The 27,329-nt window shown below is 36.9% G+C and overlaps 1 protein-coding gene across 1 annotated transcript in view; it reads right to left on the bottom strand.

The window, feature by feature from the left end:
* LOC107756592 (ryanodine receptor 3-like) overlaps positions 1-27,329 on the bottom strand; it is a 102,580-nt gene extending 75,251 nt beyond the window's left edge. The window contains exons 1-15 of the mRNA XM_016573767.1: positions 27,210-27,329; positions 15,320-15,439; positions 12,803-12,901; positions 9,963-9,977; positions 9,606-9,680; positions 9,191-9,269; positions 8,366-8,478; positions 6,571-6,670; positions 6,382-6,475; positions 6,186-6,260; positions 5,038-5,194; positions 4,016-4,180; positions 2,506-2,627; positions 2,150-2,330; positions 1,358-1,493 (exon numbers count right to left, since the gene is read on the bottom strand). Coding sequence (XP_016429253.1) covers positions 1,358-1,493; positions 2,150-2,330; positions 2,506-2,627; positions 4,016-4,180; positions 5,038-5,194; positions 6,186-6,260; positions 6,382-6,475; positions 6,571-6,670; positions 8,366-8,478; positions 9,191-9,269; positions 9,606-9,680; positions 9,963-9,977; positions 12,803-12,901; positions 15,320-15,439; positions 27,210-27,257 — 1,579 coding nt within the window. The 5' untranslated portion in view covers positions 27,258-27,329. The remainder of the gene's footprint in view (positions 1-1,357; positions 1,494-2,149; positions 2,331-2,505; positions 2,628-4,015; positions 4,181-5,037; positions 5,195-6,185; positions 6,261-6,381; positions 6,476-6,570; positions 6,671-8,365; positions 8,479-9,190; positions 9,270-9,605; positions 9,681-9,962; positions 9,978-12,802; positions 12,902-15,319; positions 15,440-27,209) is intronic.

Genomic DNA, 27,329 nt, shown 5'->3' with positions numbered 1-27,329 from the left:
CAAATTAATCACACATCAATTTTGCTGAGAATATACCCCCCAAAAGATTAAAACCATTATTGTGAGTAAAGCATTGAACAGACATTACAAAAAGTAGCTTTAAATAGAAATATTTTGATTCAACATAGCATAAATAATAATAATAAATGGGCATTGATAGGTTTTAAAAAACGAATACTGAAATATGAAAAAAAAAAAAAATTTATGAAATGATACTCAAAATATGAAACTAAAACCTCCAGTAGGTGGTGGCAAGTCACCGTCTTAATGATTGAGTGCGTCAATCAGTCAACCGACTCCTTCAAATCGATGATTAATTCAGAAACGAAGCAAGTAACTGTCTTTTTGAATTGCTCACTGAAACATTGACTCGATTCGTTAAAAAACGTAACGTAAATTCATTCAGAAACGAATCACCGCTATGTTTTGCTAAAGACGCACAGTTCTGATGTGGCTTTGTTTGAACTATTTTCATTTGCGAAATTGAGCAAAACAAACAATAGTGAAGTGACGTGTGGCCAAGTATGGTGACCCATACTCGGAATTTGTGCTCTGCATTTAACCCATCTAAGTGCACACACACAGTAGTGAACACACACACACACACCGTGAACACACACCCAGAGCAGTGGGCAGCCGTGTGCTGCCGCGCCCAGGGAGCAGTTGGGGGTTCGGTGCCTTGCTCAAGGGTCTCACCTCAGTCGTGGTATTGAGGGTGGAAGAGAGAGCTGGTTATTCACTCCCCCCACCGACAATTCTTGCCGGACCTGAGACTCGAACCCACGACCTTTGGGTTACAAGTCCGACTCTCTAACCATTAGGCCATTATTTTTTCCATAATTAATTGCACCAAATAAAATGTCAAATAGACAGTAAGTAGACAATTACTTTTATTAGGTGTTGCATCTAAAAAAAAATTTCATAGATTAGCAAAATGTTTATTTGAAGCTTCAGTTTTTGCATTATGATTAGTCAAACTTGAACACACACACATACGTCATCAAATACTATGATAAGAGTCCGCCAAGTTCTTTCTTTATGATATAAGTAGTTAAGGATAAAAGACTAGGGTTGTGTTTCAAATATTCTTGTCAAGTTCAGTCAAGTCTGAAGTCATTTCAGGTTGAGTGTGTCACTAACATTTCAGTCACTAACTCGAGTGCCCATCTCTGTCTTGAACAAGGTCCTCTTTTTTTCTAACTGTATGTTTGCCCTCCATAAATCAGGCTGAGAGTCAACAACAAGGTGATAAAAGAGAATAGAATTGCTATTTAACTGCCTCTAATAACTGTCATGTCTCTCCATCATCACCCTCGGTGAACAGCTGAAGGTTGTGGACATGTGATTTAATTCTTACCCAGAAGCTCATAGAGGAGGTTGAGAATGTCCTTCCACGCCTCTCCAGCCTCTTCACCTGCTAATTCCTCAAACTCAGCGACACTGTTGTACACGTTTAGGCGATCGATGCAGTGTGAGACCAGGGTTAGCATTCCCTAAAATAATCATAACAAGTGTCAGCCTATTCATTTGCATTAGTGATGCGCGGATGGCGGTTATATCCGCGGGCGCTGCGGATAACAGCAGCTCTAGATGCGTCGATGTGAAGCGAAAGTCAAAGAGAGAAGACGCGGTACAGCTGAATCACTTACGCTGTTTTCATCTGATGGTTTGTGTGGATTTATTTACTCATCTAACCTACACGCTATATTGAATAAAGGTTTTGCAGTAATTTCCCTCATTTTAAAGTCGAAAGCTGCGGGAATGAGTAATGCGATGTATGCGCAATCCCGCAACGAAATTCAGGATCTGATTAAACATAATTCTATTATACAGAGAATTGTGAAATAGATTTTCATGATTTTTTCAAAAACTTTTTGAGTTTATTTATTTTTTACAAAACTTTCTAGGCCTGGAAATTGCTGTTCAATGACTTTTCCAGGTTTTTCATGACTGTACGAACCCTATTGTGATGATCGGGTGCGGGTCTGGTGCGGTTATCTAAATCAGACAAAAATACAGGTGCGGGCGGTTGGCGGGTGGATCATTTATTTGAAGCTGCGGATTCGGGTGACGTTTTAGCTCATCCGCGCATCACTAATTTGCATGTATTATCATAAGTCTAATAAGACACATTTGAGTTATATTTAACCTCTTCTTTGAAGAGATCTTGGCGCTTGATGAGAGATCGGAGCTGCCTCTGTTTCTCCTCATGTTCGAGCTCAGAGTCAGGCTGCTGGAAGTACACGATGAGGTCACCGAGTGTCTGCAGCACTTCACACACATGCAGTGTCACCTCTGCTGTCTTCTCCCCATTCAAACCATCCAGACCCCTGAGACAATGATAATAATGTTAAAATTATCATATTAAACATTATATTAAACATTAGGAATTTAATAATGCTGTCTTGTGGTATTCGTTTTCCAAATGGCTCTCATTTACGATGGGACAAACGTTTGTATTGTACTAGGCTGCATTTGAGCTCAGTGAGTTTGGGTCTGCTGTACCTGATGAACTGAGTGAAGAGGCGGGTGGTATTACGAATGATGCGAGCCGCCCGGGACTCCTCGTGCTGGCAAAGCTGCAGAGTCAGCCCGTCATCCATATGGCCCTCAGGAGACAGGACAGCCTGCACACATCGTAAATGTACGTTAACACTGACTGCAAGTAAAATGGCTGACTTGGAATCTTTCTTGAACCAGTATATAAAAGGTTTAATTGAATTTCAAAGTATTCATCTTTGTAATTGTTTTGCTTAATAATGAACATCTGACCATCTGTACGTAGAAATATTACAGAATCTGATTTTTTTTTATTTTACCTTGTAATTTTTTTTTTTATGTTTTAATTCAATTTTGCATCCCAGATTTTAAATTTGGTCTCAGAGTTTTGTACACCACAGTATATCAGATTATGTCGGTCACTCTGCTCTGTAGATACTGTATCTGTATTAGCACTGACCATTTTAAATCCCATATCGATCCATCACCAGTGTTGCTATAATGTAACGGTACATTGAGAGAGGACAAACATCATCATCTTTGCATTTGATACACTACTGTTCAAAAGTTTGGGGTTGATAAGATTTTTTTATTTTTATTTAAAGAAGTATCTTATGTTCATCAAGGTCGTATTTATTTTAAAACGTAGTTTGTCAAAATAGTAATATTATGAAATATTACCACAAATCAAAATAACTGTTTTATATTTTAAAATGTATTTCACTCCTGTGATGGCAAAGCTAAATTTTCAGCAGCCTTTATTCCAGTCTTCAGTTTCACATGATCCTTAAGAATTCATTCTAATATGCTAATTTAATGCTCAAGAAATATTTCTTATCATTAACAATGTTGAAAATATTGCTTAATGTTTTGTGATTAATGCACATCCTAAATGTGTCCTTGTCAATGCTAGTTGTTGTATTGTATTTATCAGTTCTTTTCTAAATAAATTGGATAGATTGCCATTGGGTTTTATCTTCAACTTGGCACCTCCTCCTCACAGGAAAGACAGAGTCTGTCCAGCAGACTTCATAAGCTACAAAAAAAATTAAAGAGTGGTTCAATATTTTTGAAGTGAAAATCGAACCGAGTGTCACCAAAGTTATGACTTTGGGTGCTTGGACTGTGCGTAAAGGTGGCATGCTTTTTCTGGCCTTTAGCCCAGAGTTAAGCTGCATACCACAGCGCTGGAAAGATGTGCAGTCCATGTGAACGTGTAATCCTGACCACTCCCCAAAAACACTGTCACCATGTCTACCTCATTATCACATTTAAACCATGGCCTCGTATATCCTACACTCCACACAGAAGCCACTGCGGTTAAGCTTGAGCCAACATTAGACCATCCTGTGAGCCCCATAATCTTTAACGGGATCATAACTTAAAGCACATGATGTCATTAAAGATGTACGTGCCATTCAAAGTTGTTGTAATCATGTAATTGTGGCCTGGAGAGGGAGTTCAGTGATAGTTTCAGCCTCTTAGGACAAAAAAGCACAAGGACACTATCTCTTACCCTTCTCTTCGGTGGTCCCAGGCGAGAAGATTTGGCGTCAGGTGCCAGGTAGGACAACCACAGCCCCGTGGACACATGCATGATGAAGCAGAACGAATCGCCGTATTTGATCTCTGCGACCCCCATACCATCAATATCACGCTTTGGGCCGGAGTCAATCTTTTCCTGCGAAGTGAAGACAAATCGCACGAGTCCTGCCATTTCTGTGCCAACTATTGTCATCTGTTCAGTTTGGACAGTCAATAATTTAGTGAGCCTATTTTAAGTTTTATTGAGATAAAATAGACAGTAGGACAGCTGGGTTTGTGACCTCTTGGCTTGTTGCAGCAGAGGAAGGCTAATGAAACTCCAATATACAGTAACAATGCACTGCGGATTAGTAATTGGGAAACAGATGTAGCAATTACAGAGTCTAAGCACTGACTAGCAGGCTACAATCTAATCAAGCCAATTTGTCCAATAACTGATACGGTGTAGCTCTGAAAGTCACTGATTCATCTGATTTATTTAATTTTTTAATTAAATTTAAGAAATGTTACTGGTTCAGTACACGTTAGCCCAGTCATAATGTTGATTAGCACAAAGAAAAGCAAAAATTACAATGAGGCATTTACAGTGGACATTTTTTGAGAATTTAACAACAGAAATGTGAAGCTTATAAATTTATAAAAAATTATTTTATAAAATTAAAAAAAAAAATGTAAAGCTATAAGTTGTTCTCATACTTTTAGTCATTTTAGGCATCATGTTGCTTGGCAACAAATTTGCAAAACTGGATGAAATTTTATACAGGAAAGGAAATAATTTTTTTTTTATTTGTGTTAACACATACACTATATTGTGTCTCCACTATTGAAACAGTGCTTTAACATTTACAGATTTAGGACCATTTACTTGCATTGTAAGTGCCTCAATGTTGCCCAGAGTTTTTTGGCAATCAACATCATGCCACAAATGCTGTCGGTTAAGTTAAAAGTATATTCCTTTAATGTATGGACAACTTTAAAATAAATGGATCAAACCTTGCTTGGCCGGAAACAGAAGGCTGTTGCAGTGGTGTCAGACTTCTCTTTGTCCAGCAGTATCAGGCCATGGTCCTCTGTCTGACCCAGGTAGTAACCGGTGGAGAGATGGCGGAGGCGGAAGGGCTGACCCCATCTGATGTGACTCCCGCTCCAGCTGCAATTCAGGAAAAAAGACTCCCCTGTGAGTATGCATCTTTTTCATTTTCCACACAATCTATTAAATATGAGTTATTAACCATTTTAAAGGCAGGGTATGTGATTTTTCAAAAACACTTTAGAAAACTAAATCGGGCCGAATAGCAAAGCAAACTTGTAGCCAATCAGCAATAAGGGGCGTGTCTACTCGTGATGTGGAGGAGAGAGCTTTCAGTGCATGGGACGGACATTAGCCGAGCCGAGTGACAGAAAGATAGAGATGGCGGATAAAAAACAAAAGAGGAAAACGTCTGCGGAAGGATAAGGCAAGAAGTAGGACCCGTGTAAATATCGGATCAGCTTTCCAGCGCTGGAGAGAACTCAAGGAGCGGAGGCCTGCGATCGGACGTCGAGGTTGCTTTGTTTCTTCTCAATGGGTGAGTAACACTGTGTCTACAACAGCTAAAGTCTGCCTACACTGGACGCGATCAAACGACCGTTGAAAACCATTTGAAATTTGTGTCAGCACGTCATAAATAAAACCCGGCAGCAGTTTCCTTGCCGCGCCGCTCACGTCCGTAGACATGGTGTAACATTGGTTTTGCTTTGTTTCACAGAACTAATCGTTGCCTGCGTTGCGTACGTCTATGTGGGGCGGAGCTATCAAACTAGGGGCAAGACCCTTTTGGGGTAGGGGCGTGTTTGTTTTGGTGATTTCAAATATCAACATTGGCTACCAGAAATCGCTTACTCTGCCTTTAATGCTTAATCAATCGATAGGCCTTTGCAGAAGATTAGGAAACTTTTTGATTTTCTAACAGTCGTGGATTAGATGCACTGCTCACTGACCTGACTTTGAACTACCCTTTTGGGCATAATTGGAAAAGACATAGGAGGAACAACAAGTCTGGGTCATCAAATATTTACGGCAGTTTACTGCAACCCAAAGGCGCTGTGTGTGTGTGTGTGTGTGAGCGCACACAAGAAGGTAAGTGTGTGTTTGATTTCACCTTATCCGAAGAGGCTCCAGTCTCCATAAAGACCTGGCCTTGGACCCTCCTTTGCCGGTCTCATAGTTCACCACTCTATAGAAAATAATGCCATGTTCTATCAGACCAATGGACAGACAGAGACAGAGACAGAGACAGAGAGATAGACAGAGAGACAGATAGATAGATAGATAGATAGATAGATAGATAGATTCACCTCTGTTGCTCTTGGCTTTGCTCGGATCCTGGAATGGTGAGACTCTCGTCGTGCCCACGGAACAAGCGTATCACATGCCCACCCAAAAGAAACCCTACAGAGACAAGGGAACAGTGAGACAATCCCTAATAACTAGTGTGCTTTTAAAAGTAGTACAGCAAGACAAATGTAATAGATTTTTGAACTCACCCACTTCCAAGTTGCTTCTGGAGCAGGTAGGCTGAACGTTCCACAGTGTTTGCATGAATGAGGCATCCACTTGAATGCTTCCATTGGAGATGGAGAGGTGCTACAAGAGAGGGAAAGACACAAGTGTTTTACTAAACTAACTATGCATGCGTGTTTTTGCTTGAATAAGCTTGTAGAATCTAAAAAAGAGAAAGGGAGTGAGAGTGAGGGAGACAGAGAGAAAGAGATATAGCAAAAGAGAACAGGAAAAGAGGTACTGGCATGTGGCCTTGGTGCTGCCAGCCTGTCTGTGCTTTCAGCAGCTGAGTTACAAATCTGTTTTTAAAAGATTACTGTCTAGAAAACACAAACAACGACTGTCTTTCCCAGGACTACAAACACTAACTCTCTGCATGAGCAGCTCTGCAACCCCTCTCAAGAGACTTCAGGTAATCCATAGCTGGAACAAATACAATGCAACTGACCTAAACAAAATGGGATTATGTTGGCAGTATCAGAAATATAAGATGAATTTCACAGGTATGAACTTCTGAGGAATTTTGAAAGGACTTATGTAATGTGTCAAATTATATTCGCTGGAATGTACACTACCATTCAAAGTTTAGGGTCAGTGTGATTTCTTTTTAAAAGAAATTAATAATTTTATTCAGCAGGGATGCATTTAATTGATCAAAAGAGACAGTAAAGACATTCTTATCAATATTTATATTTCAAATAAACTGTTCTTTTGAACTTTCTATTCATCAGCGAATCCTAAAAAATTATCAGGGTATCCAAAATATTAAGCAGCACAACTGTTTTTAACATCGATAATAAAAAGAAATGTTTCTTGAGCAGCAAATCAGAATATTAGAATGATTTCTGAAGGATCATGTGATGTTAATGCAGTAATGGCTGTAACGGCAGTTATGGCTGATAAATATTCAGCTTTACCATCACAGGAATAAATGGCATTTTAAAATGTATTAAAATAGAAAAGAGCTATCTGAAATTGTACGGTAGTGTATTTTATAAGACCACCAACAATTTTGTTTGGGTTAAAACCTTTTTTAGGGGTTTAGACCCCCCCAAATTATCCATAATTTGCACCGTGTCAGTCAATTATAATCCTATACTCCTGAAACGTGGGCCTTAAGTATGGGGTAAAACCTTTTTTTGTCTCTCAGTGCATCTATTCTCCTCCTGTACATCTAGAGTGCTCTGTTGGAAGGCTGAGCACGTCACCATGACAACTTACTTGATTAAACCTGATGGTCTCCCTCTGTATGAAAGAGGTATATTAACTGTCAGCACATCTGGTGAAGCCATCTTGCCAGACACAAATTAAATTATAATGAGAAATTATGTAAGAACTTTTTCGTTTCTTTTTCTAGAGACTATCAATCTATGTACCATATATTTGCATTGCTTGATGTTAAAAGATTATCTGGGAAATTTTAAACACTGAATGAGGGGGCCTGAGTCCATTAAAGGAATAGATCACCCAAACTTTTCCATAAAACAGTAGTCTGTAAGGACCACACCTCTCAAGCTACAAAAGGGACAAAAAAAAACATTAAACAATAAATAATAACATTAAAAACTAACACATTTTTAATTCTGGATGAGAAAAAATTTCAGTCTGTTACTTACACAAAGCTATTGCATGAATTTAGAAGATGTAAAGAAGTACATGAGTTGGATGGACTATATATATTGTGTTTTAGTGGAGCTTGAAAGACATGCTCACTATGACTTGATTTTGTATGGAAATTGCTGCATTGCTTTATTAACCTCAAACACACCAGGTACTCACCAGGTACCTCTCAGAGGACACGCTGACCAAGATGAGGTCATCTCCAATGCGCACCTTCTCACCCTCTGACCTCTGCTTGGATGCCGGGTGAATTGTCCACCAACAAGCTTCCCCTTTGATAACACATATCATCAGAAGAAACTGATCAGATTATCAATGTCCTACAGCTGTCAATGATTCAATCAACCTTTGACCTTGATCAACTGAGATCACCTGTAAGACCTTTCGGGTGTTTACAAACTTAGATGTTGATACTGATATTCATGTTCCTCTATTCTGGGTGACACAATACACAAAAATAGCAAGATATCTATGTTTAATTTTGGATCTCTTTTCAAAGCTTGGAAATTAGTCCTAGCACTGCATCTGTTACCTACGGTTCAAATGTCAATCACAGCAGGAAAGAGGCCTAAAAGGGATCATTCATTCAAAAATGAAAACTGTCAATTTTTTATTGATGTAGTCCCATGAAGCCCACCTATACAGAGCACTGCATATGTTAAATGTTTTGTTAATTGAAATAAATAAATAAATAAAATAAAATAAAATATGAAAAACTAAAACTACTTGTCATAAATGAGAAATTTTGTCTTGGAAACTAAATAAAATTAAATTAGCTCAAACTTAAGTACTAAAATTACTAAAAACCTAAATAAAAATAAATCTAATAGAAATATTAAAAATTACAAAATTACTAAAAAAAATTTTAAGTAAAATTAAAATGAAAATTCAAGATATAATATATAAAAATAAAAGCTATTTCAAAATATTAATAAATACTAAAATAGTATATAATTAATACTAAAATAACACTGAAGTTGTTACCAGTTGAATCCTCTTGAAGGCCAACATCAAAAGACAGTTTGTCTGTCAGAGACCTGGAAGTCTTCAGACATGTCAAATACTATGGGAAGACAAGGAAAGAAGTGTAAATTCTGCTAATAAATCATAACAAATAACTGCAACACTGCATCATGGGTAAAGACCCCCAGAAAGCCAAGTTCAGTAAGCTTCGAGCTTTATAGTTAATGTTTATCTATAATATAAACACATAATTATACCTTTAAAACATAAGCCGTCCTGTCATTCGTGATGTTAAAGCATTTTCACTACTCCCCATCTACCCCCAATATACTGTAGGGAGTCATTGATCATGAAGTTGTAGTGTGTGAGCCGTAAGCTGTGACAGGCTGCCTAATCCTTCTCACCACTGGCTTCAATTTGTGTGGCGCATTCTCACCATTCCACTGAAGGAATGCCTAAGGAGGATGGCGTGACCGTAGAGCAGTGTCCGATGTCCACCTCCCTGTGCTGCCTACAGAAGGGACAGTAAAATGTTGTTAGGAACTCAAGGCAAGGGTTCAGAGACGTGGACAGAACAGAATGGTCACTGCTAAAATAAAGAGTCACTGAAACAGAAACATTGACAATGGGAAGAACATGCTAGACGGATGTTAAAAATTATCTTGTTCAGTTGTTTGAACGAGAACAAAATTTCGTTGTTGTACCGTAGATGAGGAAATGTAAGGAGTGTGTGGGGAAAAAATAGCCTTAAAAAGGCCCAGAAGAAAGAGAGGAACAGAGTAATTATACTTACCCGTCTTATAAGCCTCTGAGTGCATAGGGGGAAAAAAAGATGTTTTTCTTAATTCAAAAAGATACGTATAATGTAGAACCTCAGGTAAAACTTTTGAAGTCTGCAGCTGGTGATACGGTTCACACTAATCTTTCCTGATCAAAAATAATACTTACTGCCACATTTGACCACCATATTTTTCATCTGGCTGTTTGAGTTTTGAACACCATTTGAACTCCTCACCAATAGTCCAAAAACAAATGACTTTGACAAAGAGGAACATTGAAACGTGTGTTCCCTACTCCCAGCTGTTGCTGAAAGAGTATGCCTGCTGTCTTGCTGAAACATCAGATGATAAACAACAGTCTTTGGCTGAGTCACTGTGATACTACACAGTTTAGCTGCACATTTAACCAGAAACTGCCACTTCTAGACAGTTTCCAGTTGTCAGCCTACTAAAAATGGCGAGATCTCTGGACTGTTGATAAAAAAAGATAAAGAAAGCATCCTGATGTAAAAAAAAGATGTTTTATAGTTAACTGAACGTATACTATCATTCAAAAGTTTGGGGTCGGTATAATTGTTGTAATGTTTTTGAAGTAAGTCTCTTATGTTCACCAAGGCTGCATTTATTTGATCACAAATACAGCAATGATACAGCAAATACAGACATTTTTTTGAAATATTAAAAATTTTTACAAAATAACTTTTATTTCAATATATTTTTTAATTACTTTATTTCTGTGATGCCAAGCTGAATTTTCAGCAGTCATTACTCCAGTCTTCAGTATCACATGATCCTTCAGAAATCGTTCTATTATGTTGATTTGGTGCTTATATTTCTTATTATTATCTGCAAATTATGCTGAAAACAGTTGTCTTGCTTTATATGTTTGTGAAAACCGTGATATAACTTTTTTCCAGAATTCTTTGAAGAATAGAATGTTCAAAGGAACAGAATTTATTTGAAATAGAATTTTTTGTAACAATGCAAAAATCGACTTTGATCTGACTTTAAACTTTTGAACGGTAGTGCAGCATATAGTACACTACTAAAGTAGCATGGTATACTATTTCTGAGATGAAAAAGAAGCAAAGCATTCAAGGAAGAAACCAGAAAAGAAAAGAAAAAATCATGGAAAAATCATTCTAATATTCTGACTGAAAAATCATGGAACATCAAGCAACATTCATTCTGGAATCGGCATTCCAGATCCTTTCCTCTTCATTGGTACTCCTGAAATTTGACTGTTAGAGTTCAAATGCAAGAAGAAACACAGTTCACATCTCAAACTACAAATAATTAACACAAAAAAGGCATTAAACACTGAATTCATTAAATAAATGTCACATATAGTTTTATAGTGAACTACTGCACGGTATGTAACTCTGCTGCATAATGTTTCTCCAACAAAACTCATTCTAGACATTAATGTTAGTGCAACAGATACGCAGAACCAAGCTAATAAAATATATGCTGTGACAATCTTATTTCAAAATGCTGCAATAAAAAAAATAAACAAAATAAAATATCGAGCATGCCATTTTGTGCAGGAGGGAGGGCAAATAAAGCATTCAAATGGCCCTGTGCAGAACATGCTTAGCCAGTATATTTTATTTTGGGATTTGCATAATTCAGGGCCAGTAGGTTCTAGGTTTGACAAGTTAATTCATCTACTTTGGGCTACAGGAACATTTTCACACTCTCAATCATAATGTAAAAATGAAGAGAGGGAGACAAGTCTAAGATAAAGGAGAGAGACCTTGATTCTCTGACAGGGTTAGCTTTGTGAACTGTAATAGTTGGGTTATGCCATGAGTTAAAGCACACTTAAAAATGCAGTTCAGTTAAAGACAAGGGAAGTGGTTGGGATGCTCAAAAAGGAGCAGTAGGTGTAATCATGTAAGTTACAAAATTTTTATACATAATTTGGACTGACATTCATGCATATTTGTTGGTCAAAAAGTTGTGAACATACCCACTGCTCATGATCAGGATTCTTGCAATGATGAGCAAAGATACAGATATGATTTAAAAAGGCAGTTGGAAAACCCTCATCACTTTAGCACATTCAGTTCATTATGTCTCTCTGCACACCAAATTAATTAATTAAACTCACTCTTGCTACTGTTTTTAGAAATAAAAATCAAATATTTATATTGGTTGGATACTGAATATAATGAACTGAATGATGTCAAATGATGAGGCAACCCATGAGCAAAAACACTTGAAAGAACTTCAGAAAAATTTATATTTGTGAAGTGCATTTTATTTTTTTTTAAAAAAGTAAGATTACAAAATAAAAAAAATAAAAAAATGTACCTTCTAAAGGCAACTGAAAGCATAATAGACATAAGGAGCGGTGTAATTAGTCTATGCAAAGCAGAAGGTGAGGTACCATACTATCATATACATTAAAAAGATGACAATAAATGTATGACAATACATACCTCACCTGCATTTGTTAGTAAGTAGAAGTTTAAATGATTATGGGATAATGGATTTGCATTACTATCACCTTGAAGATCTAAAGCAATTATGGCATCTGAGGACTAAAGACCAATTCCTAAAACTCTCCAAATCAAACCTGCCAGTGTGAATTTTAGTTGTGATTGATCTACTATCAGTGTCATTATTCTTGATAACTTACTCTAGGTCATATAGAATGCAGAAGAACTACAGTCAATGGAGTAGTTTTGGCAATATATATATATAATATATACTGTCTTTCCATGACAGTGCACCATTATATTTCCCTATTGACAGTGAAATGCACTCAAAGGTGAAAGGTTTTAAGTATTCTTAGTAGAAGATATATTCAGCATAGTAACTCAGTAATGACTGTGATTTGTTTACTTACTCCTTCACCGTTCTGCCCGGCGAGCATCTCCTGTAGAGCCCGCACTGAGAGCGACTGCTCCAGCACAAAGTTACAGATGCATAGGTCAGGAGGAAAATACTGTGGAGAGAGAGAGAGAAAGTGTGTCTGTAGTTGCTTATTTGTCTTTTGATCATAGATAAAGTCAGATAATTGGTAGAGTGGTTATGTTTACAAATTAAAGCCCTTCATTAGTCCCAAATAGATGTTTTGTTTTGATATGTGTTCATTAGATTAGCTTGAGAGGCCAGCAAGGATTCACATGGGCAAGTGGTGAGCTCCACCCTTGGTCTAGAGAAGTCTTCTCCCACCCAACATCTGTTTATCAGGCTGCTATTTAAAGCCCCTTGACTGTCTAGTTCAGCTATCATGAGAAAGTGAACATTCTGTCACCTTCTGATAACTAGAGTCTGAATCATGTACAGTCTTTAAAAACCCTTTTCATACTAACATCTTCCTTTTGCGTTCAGAATTAAGCCACGACCAATGGTAACCAGTGCCCTTTCAGGTTTTAATACGACATGTGAGTGGGGAGAATGTGCTAAGTAGCGTGACAGATGCCTCTGGGGAAAGTCATCTGCAGCCATAAAATACAAAGAGAAAATACTATAGAAGTATCATGTATCAGTCAGGTTAAAAATCCCTCTACGCAACTCCATTCAAAGGAATGTAACTCATACATTGTGTGACTAATAATATAAAATAATATAAAATTAACATCCAAGTGAAAGATATAACACCAACATGTCAGACAAAATTTTTTTAAATAAAATTTAAAAAAAACAGAATCACTGAGTTGGACAAAGGATCACCCCCCTCCTAATCTCAATCAGGTGTAGCTAATCACCTTCTCAAAGGCACACAAAGCCATTTGACTTTCAACTGTGATCAGTTGTGGTCATTTTGATGAGCTCAGCATGAAAAGAGCTTTCCTGGAGCATTTCAGTCTTTGGTAGTGCAACTGAAGCAAACAATCAACTATGGGTGTCAAAGCACTGTCAAAAGATCCTTCGGGATAAAGTTGTGGACAAGCACAAGTCAGGAGATGGAAACGAAAACTATCCAAGGCTTTATCAATGCCTAAAAGCACAGTGGAGTCTATTATAAAGAAGTGGAAGGTATTTGGTACAACACAGACCCTCCCTGGATCAGGGAATCGCTCCTAACTGGATGAAAGAGGCAGGAGGAAACTGCTCAGAGAGGCTACCAAGAGGCCTACAGCAACTCTGAAGCAGTTGCAGGAATTTATGACAAAGAGTGGTCATTGTGTGCATGTGACAACAATATCACAAATTCTCCACAAATGTGGCTCGTATGGGAGGGTTGCAAGAAAAAAGCCACTCCTCAAGAAAGGCAGCATGCAGTCACGACTGAGCTCAGCATTCCTACAGTAAAGCATGGAGGAGGTAATGTCCTGTTATGGGGGTGTCTCTCTGCAGCAGGGACTGGAGCACTTGTCAGGATAGAAGGAAAAATGGATGGGGCAAAATACCGTCAAATTCTTGAGGAAAATCTGCTGCCCTCTGCCAGAAAATTGTCAGTGGGAAGAAGGTTTACCTTCCAACATAACAATGAATCAAAGCACACAGCAAAACTGACCACACAGCGGTTAAAAGAGGAAAAGATGAATGTCCTTGCATGACTGAGTCAGAGCCCAGACTTAAACCTCACTGAAAATCCATGGAATAACTTGAAGACTGCAGTCCACAAACGCTCACCTGACATGTTGGTGTTATATCTTTCACTTGGATGTTATAAGTTGCACTGAGTAAATAATATTAATCTAAATTATTAAACAATGTATTATTAAATAATATTTGTATTAATATTATTTTTATTAATTCACAATTTGTACAGTGTCCCAACTTTTTTGGAATCGGGTTTGTAATTATAAAGTTATCCATTATGCATTGCAAGTGAATCCATAAGGATATGCATGAAGAAGACCAATACTTTACATGATAACAGAAAGACTATCATCATTATCCACCTTTATTTTTACAATGTAAGACCAAGGTCAGGCTCAGTAGATACACTGCATATAACCATAGAGATGCCCACACATCTTCTACTGCCTTGCCTCCTGATGCATAGAAAATATGGTGCAGAGCACTAGGATCAATTGCTGTTGCCATGGTTTTCAACTACATGAATCTCTTCCTATTAATTTGATGTATTGCTAGAGGACAACATATCAAAGGCAAACATTTTTGAACCATTGTAAGTCTCCCTGTTTCACTCTACATGTATTTTTAACCATGCAATTTTCTTACCACATAAAGAGCTACATTGTTTAAAGCATTCCTTAATCAGTATACTGAAAGAAAAAACATATTGTGTAATACTAATATTATGCACTTCTATATTGTAGTTGTCTAGGAACTAAATAAAAAGCTGTTTTCTAAACTGCTTTGCTTCAATCTCTGCATTGTGGCTTGTGTGGGAAGGTTTAGGGATATTGAAGCATTGATTAGTTTCTCAGAACACATGGGGCTTTACCTTCGCCTCTGATGTGGGTTCTAGATAACACAGGCGGTTGCCGAGTCCCTCTGCTGATAGGCAGAATTTGCGATTCTCCTTCTGAATGGCGGCGACACACTGCAGTACCACCTCATCATCCTGCCAGGACAAAAACAATGAATTCAACTTATGCTTAAAAGCAAAAACACACCAAATACTTTCACTCAATGTAAACCCAAAAGCTCAACACAACTTTAAGTCAAAGTGTGTCATTTCTGTGAAACCAGCATTACCAAACAGCACAGCAAAAATAAGATCTGTTTTCAAACAGGTTTCCTAGCCACTCCCCCTACCTGCCATTGGCCAGCCAAACAAATAGTCCCACCCCAAACTCACACCATTGGCAGAGCCACTGCCCACTGTTGCTGTGTAAGGCTTGTTGAGAAGCTTAAAAGAAGCAATTTTTTTATAGCGCCCCAGTGTTTGCACTTTTCAGGGGAATTAGTCTAAAAATTAATTACTTATAGTTAGTCACATATTAAAAAGAGAAATGAGAAAGTTTTTTACCATTGAAAAAAATTATACATTTCAGTTACACAACGTTCAATAGCAACAATAAAATGGCTATCAATAGCTAAACATATAAAATAGCTACCAATAAAATACCTACATATACAAAAAAAGCGCTTTCAAAGAAAAGCTGAACTTCTCAAGTCTCTTAAAAAGAAATGTAATTGAAAATTCATATCAAATCATAAACAAATAAATACGTTCAAATAAATTGTATTGATGTAACGGCTATTATCTCAGAATGTCACTGGAGGAAAGGAAGAAGACTGGAGAGACACTTATGTCATTAGAATCCACAATGAATCTCTCTACACCCTCATTCTCTCTGAGGAGGAATATATTGACTTCTGTTTCATTTGTGCTTCCTTTTCTTGTGTGCCAGCTCACGTATCTCATTAATCCTAGCTGATGGTTGCCATGGTTCTGATGAACACCATCAGAGCTGTAACAATTCCTTAACACAGTCACAGTGCATAAGTTCATATTTTATATTTCATTCATCAGGTTCAAGACACGTTAATGAGATGAGAGCTAGCAAGAACATCCAGCATTCTGAATACACGCATAATAACCTGTGTAAGCAGTCTCAAAAATTGCTACTGCATATCAGTGGAGGCATATCATAACTGGGGCCACATTTGAGTGCATTTTATTTTGTGATTTCACTGGAATGGAGAGCAGGCCTCAGCACAGGTTTGGTGTCACATTGACATTCTACACAAATATGTTTGGATCAAGTACACTTTAGATACTTTTAGATACTGCTGCAAACTGATCAAATCAAAGGGTGAGATTTTAATTTTTTTTGCCCATACAGTGAAAGTCAATCAGGTCAAGTGTTGTTTTGGATCTCATTGACTGGACAAAAACAATGATTTTTTAATATTCTTTTGTGTTCTACAGAAGAAGTAAAGTCATAAAGGTTTGGAGCAACATGAAGGTGATTTTGGGACAAACTAGCCTATTCCTTTACCACATATTAGTGCTGTCAATCGATTAAAAAAATAACTAATTAATCACATTTTTCTGAAATTAATCACGATTAATCGCAAATAATCCCATCTAACATTAAAGTTTTTTAATATACTTTGTAGCGAATCAGCTCATTCATGGGGAAATATGAATAATTAATCATAACTAGTTTTAATTATAAAAAATCAAATCAATTTGAGCGCGATTTAAACCCGGATGATTGTAACCACTCTAAGTTCGTCTGCCTTGGGAAAGCTAGCGTGTCTCCAACATAGTGATAACACTCGTTGCCTTCTCTAGTGTAGCTCAACCAGGTCTCGTCCCATTCGTCTGTATTTGTGATATCACAAATCCCGGAAAATGTGCGTTGTAGTCCAAACGAGTCGTTCGTTGTAGTTTTTGAAAAGTGATTTCTGTTAAATAAAATATCTCCTTTTGAAGTGGACTTTGAATTTTGTAACTTTGCAGATCTTTTTTATGCTCAAACAGCAACATTACAGACTAACTAAAATTGAAAAAGTGAAAAAGCATAATAGGACCCCTTTAAAAAATATGCTTATTTGTGTTTCGTTATACATATATGTGTGTGTATATTAGGGCTGTGCAAAAAATCAAATGCGATTCATCAAATGAAAAATTGTGTGTTTGATTGGTCCAGACGCTACAACTTTTACGCCGTTAAACGTGCTAATTTTGACAGTATATATATATTTTTTTTTATTTATCTTATTTATATATTTTATTTTTGACTTATTTTTGGCAATAAAAGCTTATTCTGATTCTGACAGCATTAGGATTTTGGGATGAACTATTGCTTTACCATTTGGCATAATATCACATTCAATAGAATAGATGTGCAACACATCTCATATGCAATATGCAAAATCAAACATTTATTAAACTGCATGTACATACTGTCACAAATTCTGTGCACTACATTTCCCCTTGCATATATCTAACAAGGGTTAAGTGCATCTGTGCTTTGGGTGTATGTTCTATATATACTCTATTTACTTTAAACATATTCTATTTACTTATTTTTGGCAATAAAAGATCATTCTGATTCTGATTAATACACAGCATTAGGATAAGTAAGACAAATGTTTGTGTCTGAGACTGTACACACAGTGATGTGCAGATGTATGCATGTATCTATTTACAATACAGCGTTATCCGCCTAATGCAGTAGAGTGGTCTTTATCTAAAAGAGGAGATCTTCCCTTTCTTAGGTCCCATCTAGATCCCCAGCCAAGGAATCTGGTCAATCTGCAGCAAAGTGATCCAGGGGAGAGCTGCAAAGCCATCTGCAAAACAGCTAAGGGGCAGAGTCACAGTCTATCTATAGGGGTGTTGCGTTTTTAAGGATGCAGGGGGTGGGGTGCGTCTGCTCCAAATCACAAGGGCAAGAACCAGAACTCTCCAAACTCTCTGTTATGTGTCCATATCCTGTACGCATGACTGCCTGGACCTTCTGCCAAACCAATCTGTGCCTGACAGACCAACCCTATTCAAGCCATCGTGCCTGTGAGTTCGAGCACAGGTGCAACAGAGAAATGTGGGTCACTCCACCCCCCTCCTTCACCATGCTCAGTTTGTGTCTTTAAGGACATGAACAGGTGTGTGTGTATGGCCTGAACACTTCAGGGACTGTAACCCAAGAGGTCCTGATGTGCTCTGGTGCCAAATAAATGCTCACAACTCACCCGGCCCTGCCACTGACATGAACTTGAGAAAAGGTGAATACACAAAATCGCCCCTCCCACAATGCTATTTTGAAATGTACACACATGCTCAGTCTCGAACACTGCAGAATTTTTCAGTCGTCTAAAAGATGACGTTTCTATCTCCAAACACATCATAAATCATTTTAAGTACAGTGAGGTCTAAAAGTCTGAGACCACTAGGGAAAATGAATTTTTCTAATTAAATGCAAATTTTATATTAACACCATAACAATTTGAGTGGAATTGTACACATGCTTACTTGATTAGTAATTGAATGTTTCTAATTAATTTTTGCATCATTTTTTTTCAAAGATTAGGATTTTCAAAGCCCCAAAAAATCTGTTTATAGACTGTTTCAGACTTCAGACTCCACTGCCAACTTGTCAATATAAAAAAGAACAATTTAGAGTAAATTTTGGCATTTCATGGTACTCTCACATAAAGTGGGAGTTTGAAGAGATGGTTCTTTGTTTTTTTCCCTATCTCAGCTGAACTCTTATTCCTTAAATAACTCAAATTCATTGCCAGCTACTGCACTTCACCAAGCAGGTGGCTCACGCCCCTGTATGTGACAGCTTAATGAGATAGTTGAATGAGCTCACATCTTTATCACCTCCATATCTGCATCCAGTTAACTTGCAGAGTCTTTCAATAATGCTCTATGAGAAAGATATGCTCACCTTGAACTAAAAGTAAGAAAAAATTACAATGGATTTCTCAAACTTTTGGCCAAATACATAATTTAGGACTGCAAACTGATGACAGGCACCCCTTCAGGAGAAGCCAATAGCCAGTTGTAATTTTTTTAATTTATGTTAAGTTGTGAAGTACTACACTACCCTCAAACATAAAGCAAGATCTATCAATCAGAGAAGTTGTTACCATGGAAACAGGAACTGATGGACTTGCAGTCCAGCATTACTACCATTCCAAAGTTTGGGAATGGTAGGATTTTTTATTTTTAAGATGTTATGCTCACCAAGGCTACATTTATTTGTTCAAAAATACAGTAAAACAGTAATATTGAGAAATGTTATTAAATTAATAATCCTCACATGATCCTTCAGAAATCATTCTAATATGCTGATTTGGTGTCCAAGAAAACATTTCTTATTATTATCAAAGTTGAAAACAGTTGTGCTGCTTCATGTTTTTGTGGAAAAAAACATGAAACACATTTTTTCAGGATTCTTTTCAGAATAGAAAGAACAGCATTTATTTAAAATGGAAACTTTTGTGTAAATGTCTCGAGTCAAATTTTTGACCAATATATGTATATATATATTTTTTTTATATATACACACACACACACACATGTGTATATATATATATATATATATATATACCTGTGTGTGTGTGTGTGTGTGTGTGTGTGTACATATATCTTTGACCCCAAACTTTAGAATGGTAGTGTATATATAATATTTTGTTTTTTTAAAAATGGTGTATTTTTATATTTAAAGTCAATGAATTATAGCCAGTAGTTTTGTAATATTGTATTATCACAGCTGATCGATTACATAAATAGTGCTTCATGGGAGTAGTTTCATTTCATAAAAGACATTAGGTATACATTAGGTACCTTAGTCTTTTTATCTGCTTTTTTAAAAAGCATTTTTGCTTCAAATGAAAAATTGTAATGCTGTAATTCATCACAGAGTTGTTTGATTCAAGGTTTAAAACTGTTTATTGAAGAATATGTTGAAATCTGAAAGGAGAAAATAAATGGAAAGTATACTGCGAGAAGCTCTCAGCACTCTAATCATATTGCTTGCCATGGTCTTACAGCAAGATTTTTTTTTCACAATTCAAGAATTTTCCACAGACCCCTTGGCTATCTAAGACTGAGAAACATTAATACAGAAGCACTGTGTGAAAGAATCACTTTTTGTGCTCTATAAAATCCATGTCTAACTGGATGAATGATTCTAATTAAATTTAATGTATATCTAATTTTCACAGTTCAAACTGATTTCATTGCAGAGACATGTGCAAAGAGGTTATTAATTGAAATTCAAGTTTGTTTCACACAAATAATTGCAGTTACTGTGATTTTTTTCACTCTTTATTCTCTAGCTGAAGTAATCACACAATGTAACTAAAGAGGCTGGATACACAGAGTATATTTGCACATTACAACCATAAGTGACTCTCTTCTTTGTCCTACAACTGATGTAGATCTACTTTGTTGGTGATCAGACTCTCAAAGAGCCAGCATCTTTCACATAATATCCGAAGTTATGAAGAAAAGGTATAACAAAAGAGGCCATTCAGAGAAAATCGATTAAAAATGCAAAAGCCTTTTCACCAGTGCTGTCAAGCAACCTTACAGAGACATTTCCCTCTTGACTCCTCGAGTGACACAGCAGAAGTCCTGCTGTGATGTTTTAAAGGAGTCTGAGAGCACTGCTAAAAATGTGATTGGGTCAGGGAGATGAGCTTCAGGGTGCTTGAGACCGAGAAGTTTACAGACAGCAAGAACTGTGCCTTCTGCTGCAGCCAAATTATTAAATTGAGTGAGAGAGTGAGTGAGTGATGTGATGTGTGGCAGAGTATGGTGTTCCATACTCAGAATTTGTGCTCTGCATTTCACCCATCCAAGTACACACACACAGCAGTGAGTAAAGAATAAACACACACACCCGGAGCAGTGGGCAGCCATTTTTGCTGTGGCGCCCAGGAGCAGTTGGGGGTTCGGTGCCTTGCTCAAGGGGCTCACCTCAGTCGTGGTATTGAGGGTGGAAGAGAGCACTGGTAATTCACTCCCCCCACCTACAATCCCTGCTGGTACCAAGACTCAAACCCGCAACCTTTGGGTTACAAGTCCAACTTTCTAACCATTAGGCCACGAATTGTATTACTCTGCAGTCTAGGCTCACTTAGACTCCCAAAAATGTCATCACTTGCTCACCTTCATGCTATTCCAAACCACCTCATTTTTTAATAATGTACACTGTACTGTTTCCATATAATTGCAAAGACACAAAAAGTAAATTTTGAAGAATATCCTGTTTAAGGAATATGAATGGGAAATGATATACTCAAGCTTTTAAAAATGGCAAAAAGTATGATAAAAATATCAGAAATACTGTCAAAATGTGACTATTTTAAAGAGTGATTATTTTCTGTACCCACTGTACGTTTCAATTTGTTTCTCACACAAAGCAATCATATGACTTCAGAAAAGCTGGAATATTGTATAGTGTCTTATGGACTACTTTTATAATACTTTTATGGAATGTTTTGACAGCTTAACGACTCCTCGTTCACATTTATTATACACTCTACAATTACAAAGCTTTGGGGTTGTTAATATTTTTTAAATAACGTCACTTATGCTCACCAAGGCTGCATTTATTTGATCATAAAATATAAAATATTATTAAAATCTAAAATAACTGTTATCTATTTTAATATATTGTAAAATGTAATTTATTCCTGTGATGGCAAAACTGAATTTTCTGCAGCTATTACTCCAGTCTTCAGTCACATGATCCTTCAGAAATCATTATAATATACTGATTTGCTGCTCAAGAAACATTTCTTATTATTATGAATATTGAAAACAGTTGTGCTGCCTAATATTTTTGTGGTATGATACATTTTAACCAGGATTCTTTGATGCACAGTAAGTTCAAAAGTTCAAAATCTTTTATAACATTATAAATGCCTTTACTGTCACTTTTATAGTTTAATACATTCCTGCTAAATTGAAGTATTACGTCTTTTTCAAAAGGATAAATCTTACTGACTCCAAACTCTGAGCTTTTGAACAACATTGTATTTCAGAATATTTTTCCAAAAATACTTTTTGTGTTTCACAGAAAAAAAGAAAGTCAAGAAGGTGAATATATATTTCAGAATTTTCATTTGCGGGTGAACTTTCACTTTAAGAACTTGCTTGGGTATTTCCTCTGACCAATGCTGTTGTGCTCTTAAGTAAGCTGTCAGCTCCAGGGGTCCCCAAGACAGTCTCACTGCTGCGAGGCCCATGTGTTAGACAAGCAAAAGCTATGCCACATATCTGCTGACTTTACTGAGACAAGAATTCAGCCTGAAGTGGATTTTATAACAGTTAACGAGCTCAACCCATACAACCATCTGATAGAATCCTATCAGATGAATAATACACTAAACATGCTTTACAAATGTTAGTACAATAAACACCCACACAAACACTCTTGAGTCTGAGCACTTGTGTTGTCCTTTAGCACAGATGGCTTGTTCCCTTTGGGATAAACCAATGCCAGAGGCCACAACAAGAGCAGTGACATCAGTCTGGGTTCAATTAATCTGAAAGAAGCTCAATGAGCTGAGGCTGCCACATGAAGCTCATAGACCGCAGACGAGTCAGCAGCCTTATTCAAACAGTAGAGGGACGCACACACACACAATTCAATTCACGTACTGCGGATTTCAGCTGTGGCCCAAAGCTCTGTGGTTTACCTTTTACCTGGGCGCCTCTCATTACTCATAGTCACTGAAGCTATCAACAGTCAGCAGCACAGCCTCAGTGATGGTGGAATAGTGAAAGCAGATAAGCACAAAACACTTTAAAATCTCCACCTCAATTACTGATCAAAGATACACACGCTAAGAGCTGTCAAAACAGTCCGGTGTGCTGCAAAAGTACTAGTGTATATTAAAGGTTATCTCTAGGAGGAGTTTCCTAAACAAAACTTTTTTGAAGAAACAAGAAATGGAAGAACATTTGTGCTAACATGTAAAAAATATGCTGTTCATTTTGTGGTTAAACAAAAAAATCCTGTACTTTACACACGCACACACACACACACACACACACACACATATATACAGGATATATATCTCCTGACACCCACAATGTTTTACAAAATGAACAAGTAAATGGCAGCTCATGAGGAGAAGTTATGCAATTTACTCTTTTAGGGGTAATTAAACTTGTTTAATGTGAGAAAAAAACATTCTTGTCAAACATTTGTTGTACTCAAGAAACTTGTCACTGGAAAACAAAATCTGACAGCATTAAATAAAATTTATTAAATGACATATGGTTATTTCAGTGATGACAAGCTAGTGAAACAGTCCATTACGATGTAGAAAACAATCAACCTATCAATAACAAAATACACACACACACACAAATTAATCTCTAATCCAATTTACTTTTCATATACAAGTTTGTTAACATATTTAGCTGTAATATAAATCTTGCTCTATATTTTAAGTTATGTTTTAAAGGGGTCATATGATGCTGCTAAAAAGAACATTATTTGGTGTATTTGGTGTAATGAAATGTGTTTATGCGGTTTAAGGTTAAAAAAACAAATTTTTTTCCACATACTGTACATTATTGTTTCTCCTCTATGCCCCGCCTTTCTAATCGCATCATATGACCCCTTTAAGTATTTTAATTGATTTCTAACAGCTCCATGTTCTTCTGAGCAATGTTTTATTTTTCTTGCTTTAACTGGGGCATCCTGAGCTTCTTGCCATTAAAAGTTTAATGCTCACTATAAAATTAATACTGAAGTCCTCCAAGGCCATTTTTACTGTAGATGCAAACAGAGAATGCAGAGTCAAATTTACAGTTTATAGCTGATATGTTATAGTGCAGTCCTCATTTTACAGATATTCGACCACTCGATGGCAATGCCACAATTGACCAATCAGAATCAAGTATTCCAGAGCATTGTGTTGTAGGTGAGGATATGTTATACTAATCCAGATTTGCAGTTCTCTTTGCAGAATTTTTTTTAATATGTTGTGGTAGTTGTTGACTTTAAAATACGATACTGTGCAAATAAAAATGGTGTTGAAACATCAGTGGCCTGGCTTATTAAACTAGCTGATGCAATGACCTATGGAGCAGGAGCCTGAGAACTGTGTGCGTATGTGCGGTGGAAGCACTAACTTTTAAGAGGCTACATTTAAACCCAGAAATGCAGAAGGCTTCCAGAACAACATAAACTCCAAATAAGCCCAGTGCTACTGTACTGGCAAACTCTACATCTGGATTTAAAGAAGTGTGCCTAAACAACATTGTCAAGTCTCATCAGACCAACACTGCACATTGGACACTGTATTCCTTGCCATTTCTCTAAAGAGAGCAGCTAAGTCAATAGTCTGAGTCACTATAAAACTCTGTTTTTAGTTTTGTTTTTATTATTTACATTTACAATAAATCATATGTTTTCCCATGGGCACTTGCTCTAAACTTATTTATTACAACTTGATTATATGCTGCCCATTATTGATGTCCTTCAGATGAAAAACTGCCTTGATTATCTGAGAACTTCTTTCTGATTAAATAACTAACCATTTTCTACTATATAAACAAAAAGAAGCCAAAGAGAACGAATAACATCCGGACGCATAGAAAATGCCCAGTAACTGGAGTGTGAAAACCATGCGACTGCACAGACAACCAACAGCAAAGACAGAATTGGGGCAAATTTCACAGAGGTCTATGGTGCATTAATGTCTGCTATTTAGTGAGACTGTAACCTTCACTGCCAGAGTTCTGACTCTAACGCTTTAACAGGGAAGTGAGATGTCACACACCTGCCTCATGCAAGATGCTATAACAGGCTGCAATAAATTGGTATGATAGATTTGATCTATGTTGCATATGCATTAAAACAATGCCGACACAAATTCATCAAGACAATAACTCAATATATATTTTACACATTTTCTATTAGGTATCTAACTGGAGCACACAATCGCTTTTTTCATATGCATAAATTATTTAAAGCACTGTGTTCCAACCTAAACTGTGACTTATCTCAGTACTCCTAATTAACTATTTCATTAGATAATGTCATAAGGCCTCTTTACACAACTGAGTTAAGGCTGACATGGGCCTACTCAAAATTCTGTGTAAAAATGTAATGCCGGATAAAAGCCTAAAGACTAAATTATGCCTGCTCTGAGCCACTTCAGCCCCTACAGATATACAGATGTAATTTTTGTGTAAATACATTCATGCCACCTCTGAGCAGAAGAGGAAAGATACCTAAATGCCAGTTCAGAAGCGCTTCTATATTTGCAGTGTAAGTTTGGCCATTAGTCATAAAATCTTGTTTATGTCACAAGCATCTGTAGGTAGCTTTATCTACTGTATTTTTTCTGCATATTTATTTTTTATTTATGAATATATATTTATGAATGTATTCACTTTTTAAATTTCCAAATAGGGAACAATTTTAAAGAAATGGAAAACCATATGACAATTTAATTTTGGGACAGAAGGAATCTGACCCTTACAATTGAGTTATTATTCACAAAAATATAAATTAGCTTAGCTTAAATTAGCTTTGTGACTGATTATCACAAAGGCTGATGCAATGCCTCATCTGGACACCCTGTATGTATATGTCAAATATCATAATGATCAGCAGTTCGCAATTTAAGATATTAGCTGCTAAAATAAAAACAATATATTTTTCATAATTTTTCAAAACTGCTGTGTAAAAATAATAACCGGAAAAATAATTCATTAATTGCGTCATAAATAATGTACTGTGCACTGTTCATTACTCTATACACAATTTAAACTATGGTAGAGTGTATGGTCTTTAGAAAATGAGTGCCATCTTAAATCAAACTTGTGAACATGCTATTTGCACCATACTGCACTATTGCGTAGAATATAGTGTGGAAGTACAGTAGGCAAAATGGGACACACCTACAATACTTGTAGACTTGAGGATGGGATTTGTGACTATCCCAGCAAGTTTGGAATCTTTGCAATTTAAGGTCTCTTTTGCCCAAATAGTTTTGATCCATTTTTTTTTATTATTAAATTAAATAAAAAATAAAAATTCATAATAAAGAAGAAAATGCTGCTTGGATCCTTTCTCAGTGTACATGAGTGTATGTAAAAACCTTTAAAATATGGTAATTAGTCTGCATAACATCTCTACCTAACCGCCTCTACATTTTTATAGCTAACTAACTAATTAGCTTCAATGTGACAGTAATTCACACCAGGGTGTCATATCCTAGCATATCGTTTACACAGGTAGGAACTGCCATGCGCCACGGCATATGTAACCAATCTGCGTCTAACCACAGAAATAGAAAAGTGAAGTCCTAAAGAAGGTGAGAGGATCGTATCAAATAGTAATCGCATGTGGGAAGACTTTATGAACACAAAACAGGGCACTTCTTTATGGCATGAAAAATACTGCAGAATTATGCTCAAAACAGCGCACGAGCGCCAACTGGATAACTCCCCTGTTGCGTTCGAGACAATTACAACAAAGCACAAAAACATATTTATTCCTTCTTAGACAAACATGCACATCACAAACTGGATAAAATTAAAGTGGCAAACATCATTTGTCCTTGCACCTGCCTGATGCTCATTGAATTCCCATTCACGCGCGTTGACTACAGGTGCGTCGCGAGCGCAAACTCGCACCTGACTCAAGTTCCAAATAAGGGAATAATACTCTAAATAGCCGCTAATAAGACATCTTGCTATTATATATGCGTAACGATACCAAATAAATCAATATGAACACAAAGAGAAGCCCAACAGCGTTGCTTTAAATCCGGCGTACGAGCCAACATTTTTGATGCCTCAGCATTACACTGCCTTTATCGTAATTAATCATCAAGAATGCGCCAAAAAACAATATTGCATTTGCAAAATAAAGAACGGCGTTTTTACTTACAGTTCGTAAGAACTGGACCTCATCTTCCCCTTCACCACCTTCGGCCATGGCTGTAGAAGAGCCTGCCTAGACTCCAAAAGCCACCACTGACAGCAGGCAGCGGAGCGGTGCTTCTCCTGT

The sequence above is a fragment of the Sinocyclocheilus rhinocerous genome, unplaced genomic scaffold (assembly GCF_001515625.1).
Source record: "Sinocyclocheilus rhinocerous isolate Xijiao unplaced genomic scaffold, SAMN03320098_v1.1 scaffold683, whole genome shotgun sequence".
Lineage (NCBI taxonomy): Eukaryota > Metazoa > Chordata > Actinopteri > Cypriniformes > Cyprinidae > Sinocyclocheilus > Sinocyclocheilus rhinocerous.
The sequence above is the reverse complement of the archived record's forward strand: the minus strand, read 5'-3'. Positions and strand labels throughout refer to the sequence as shown.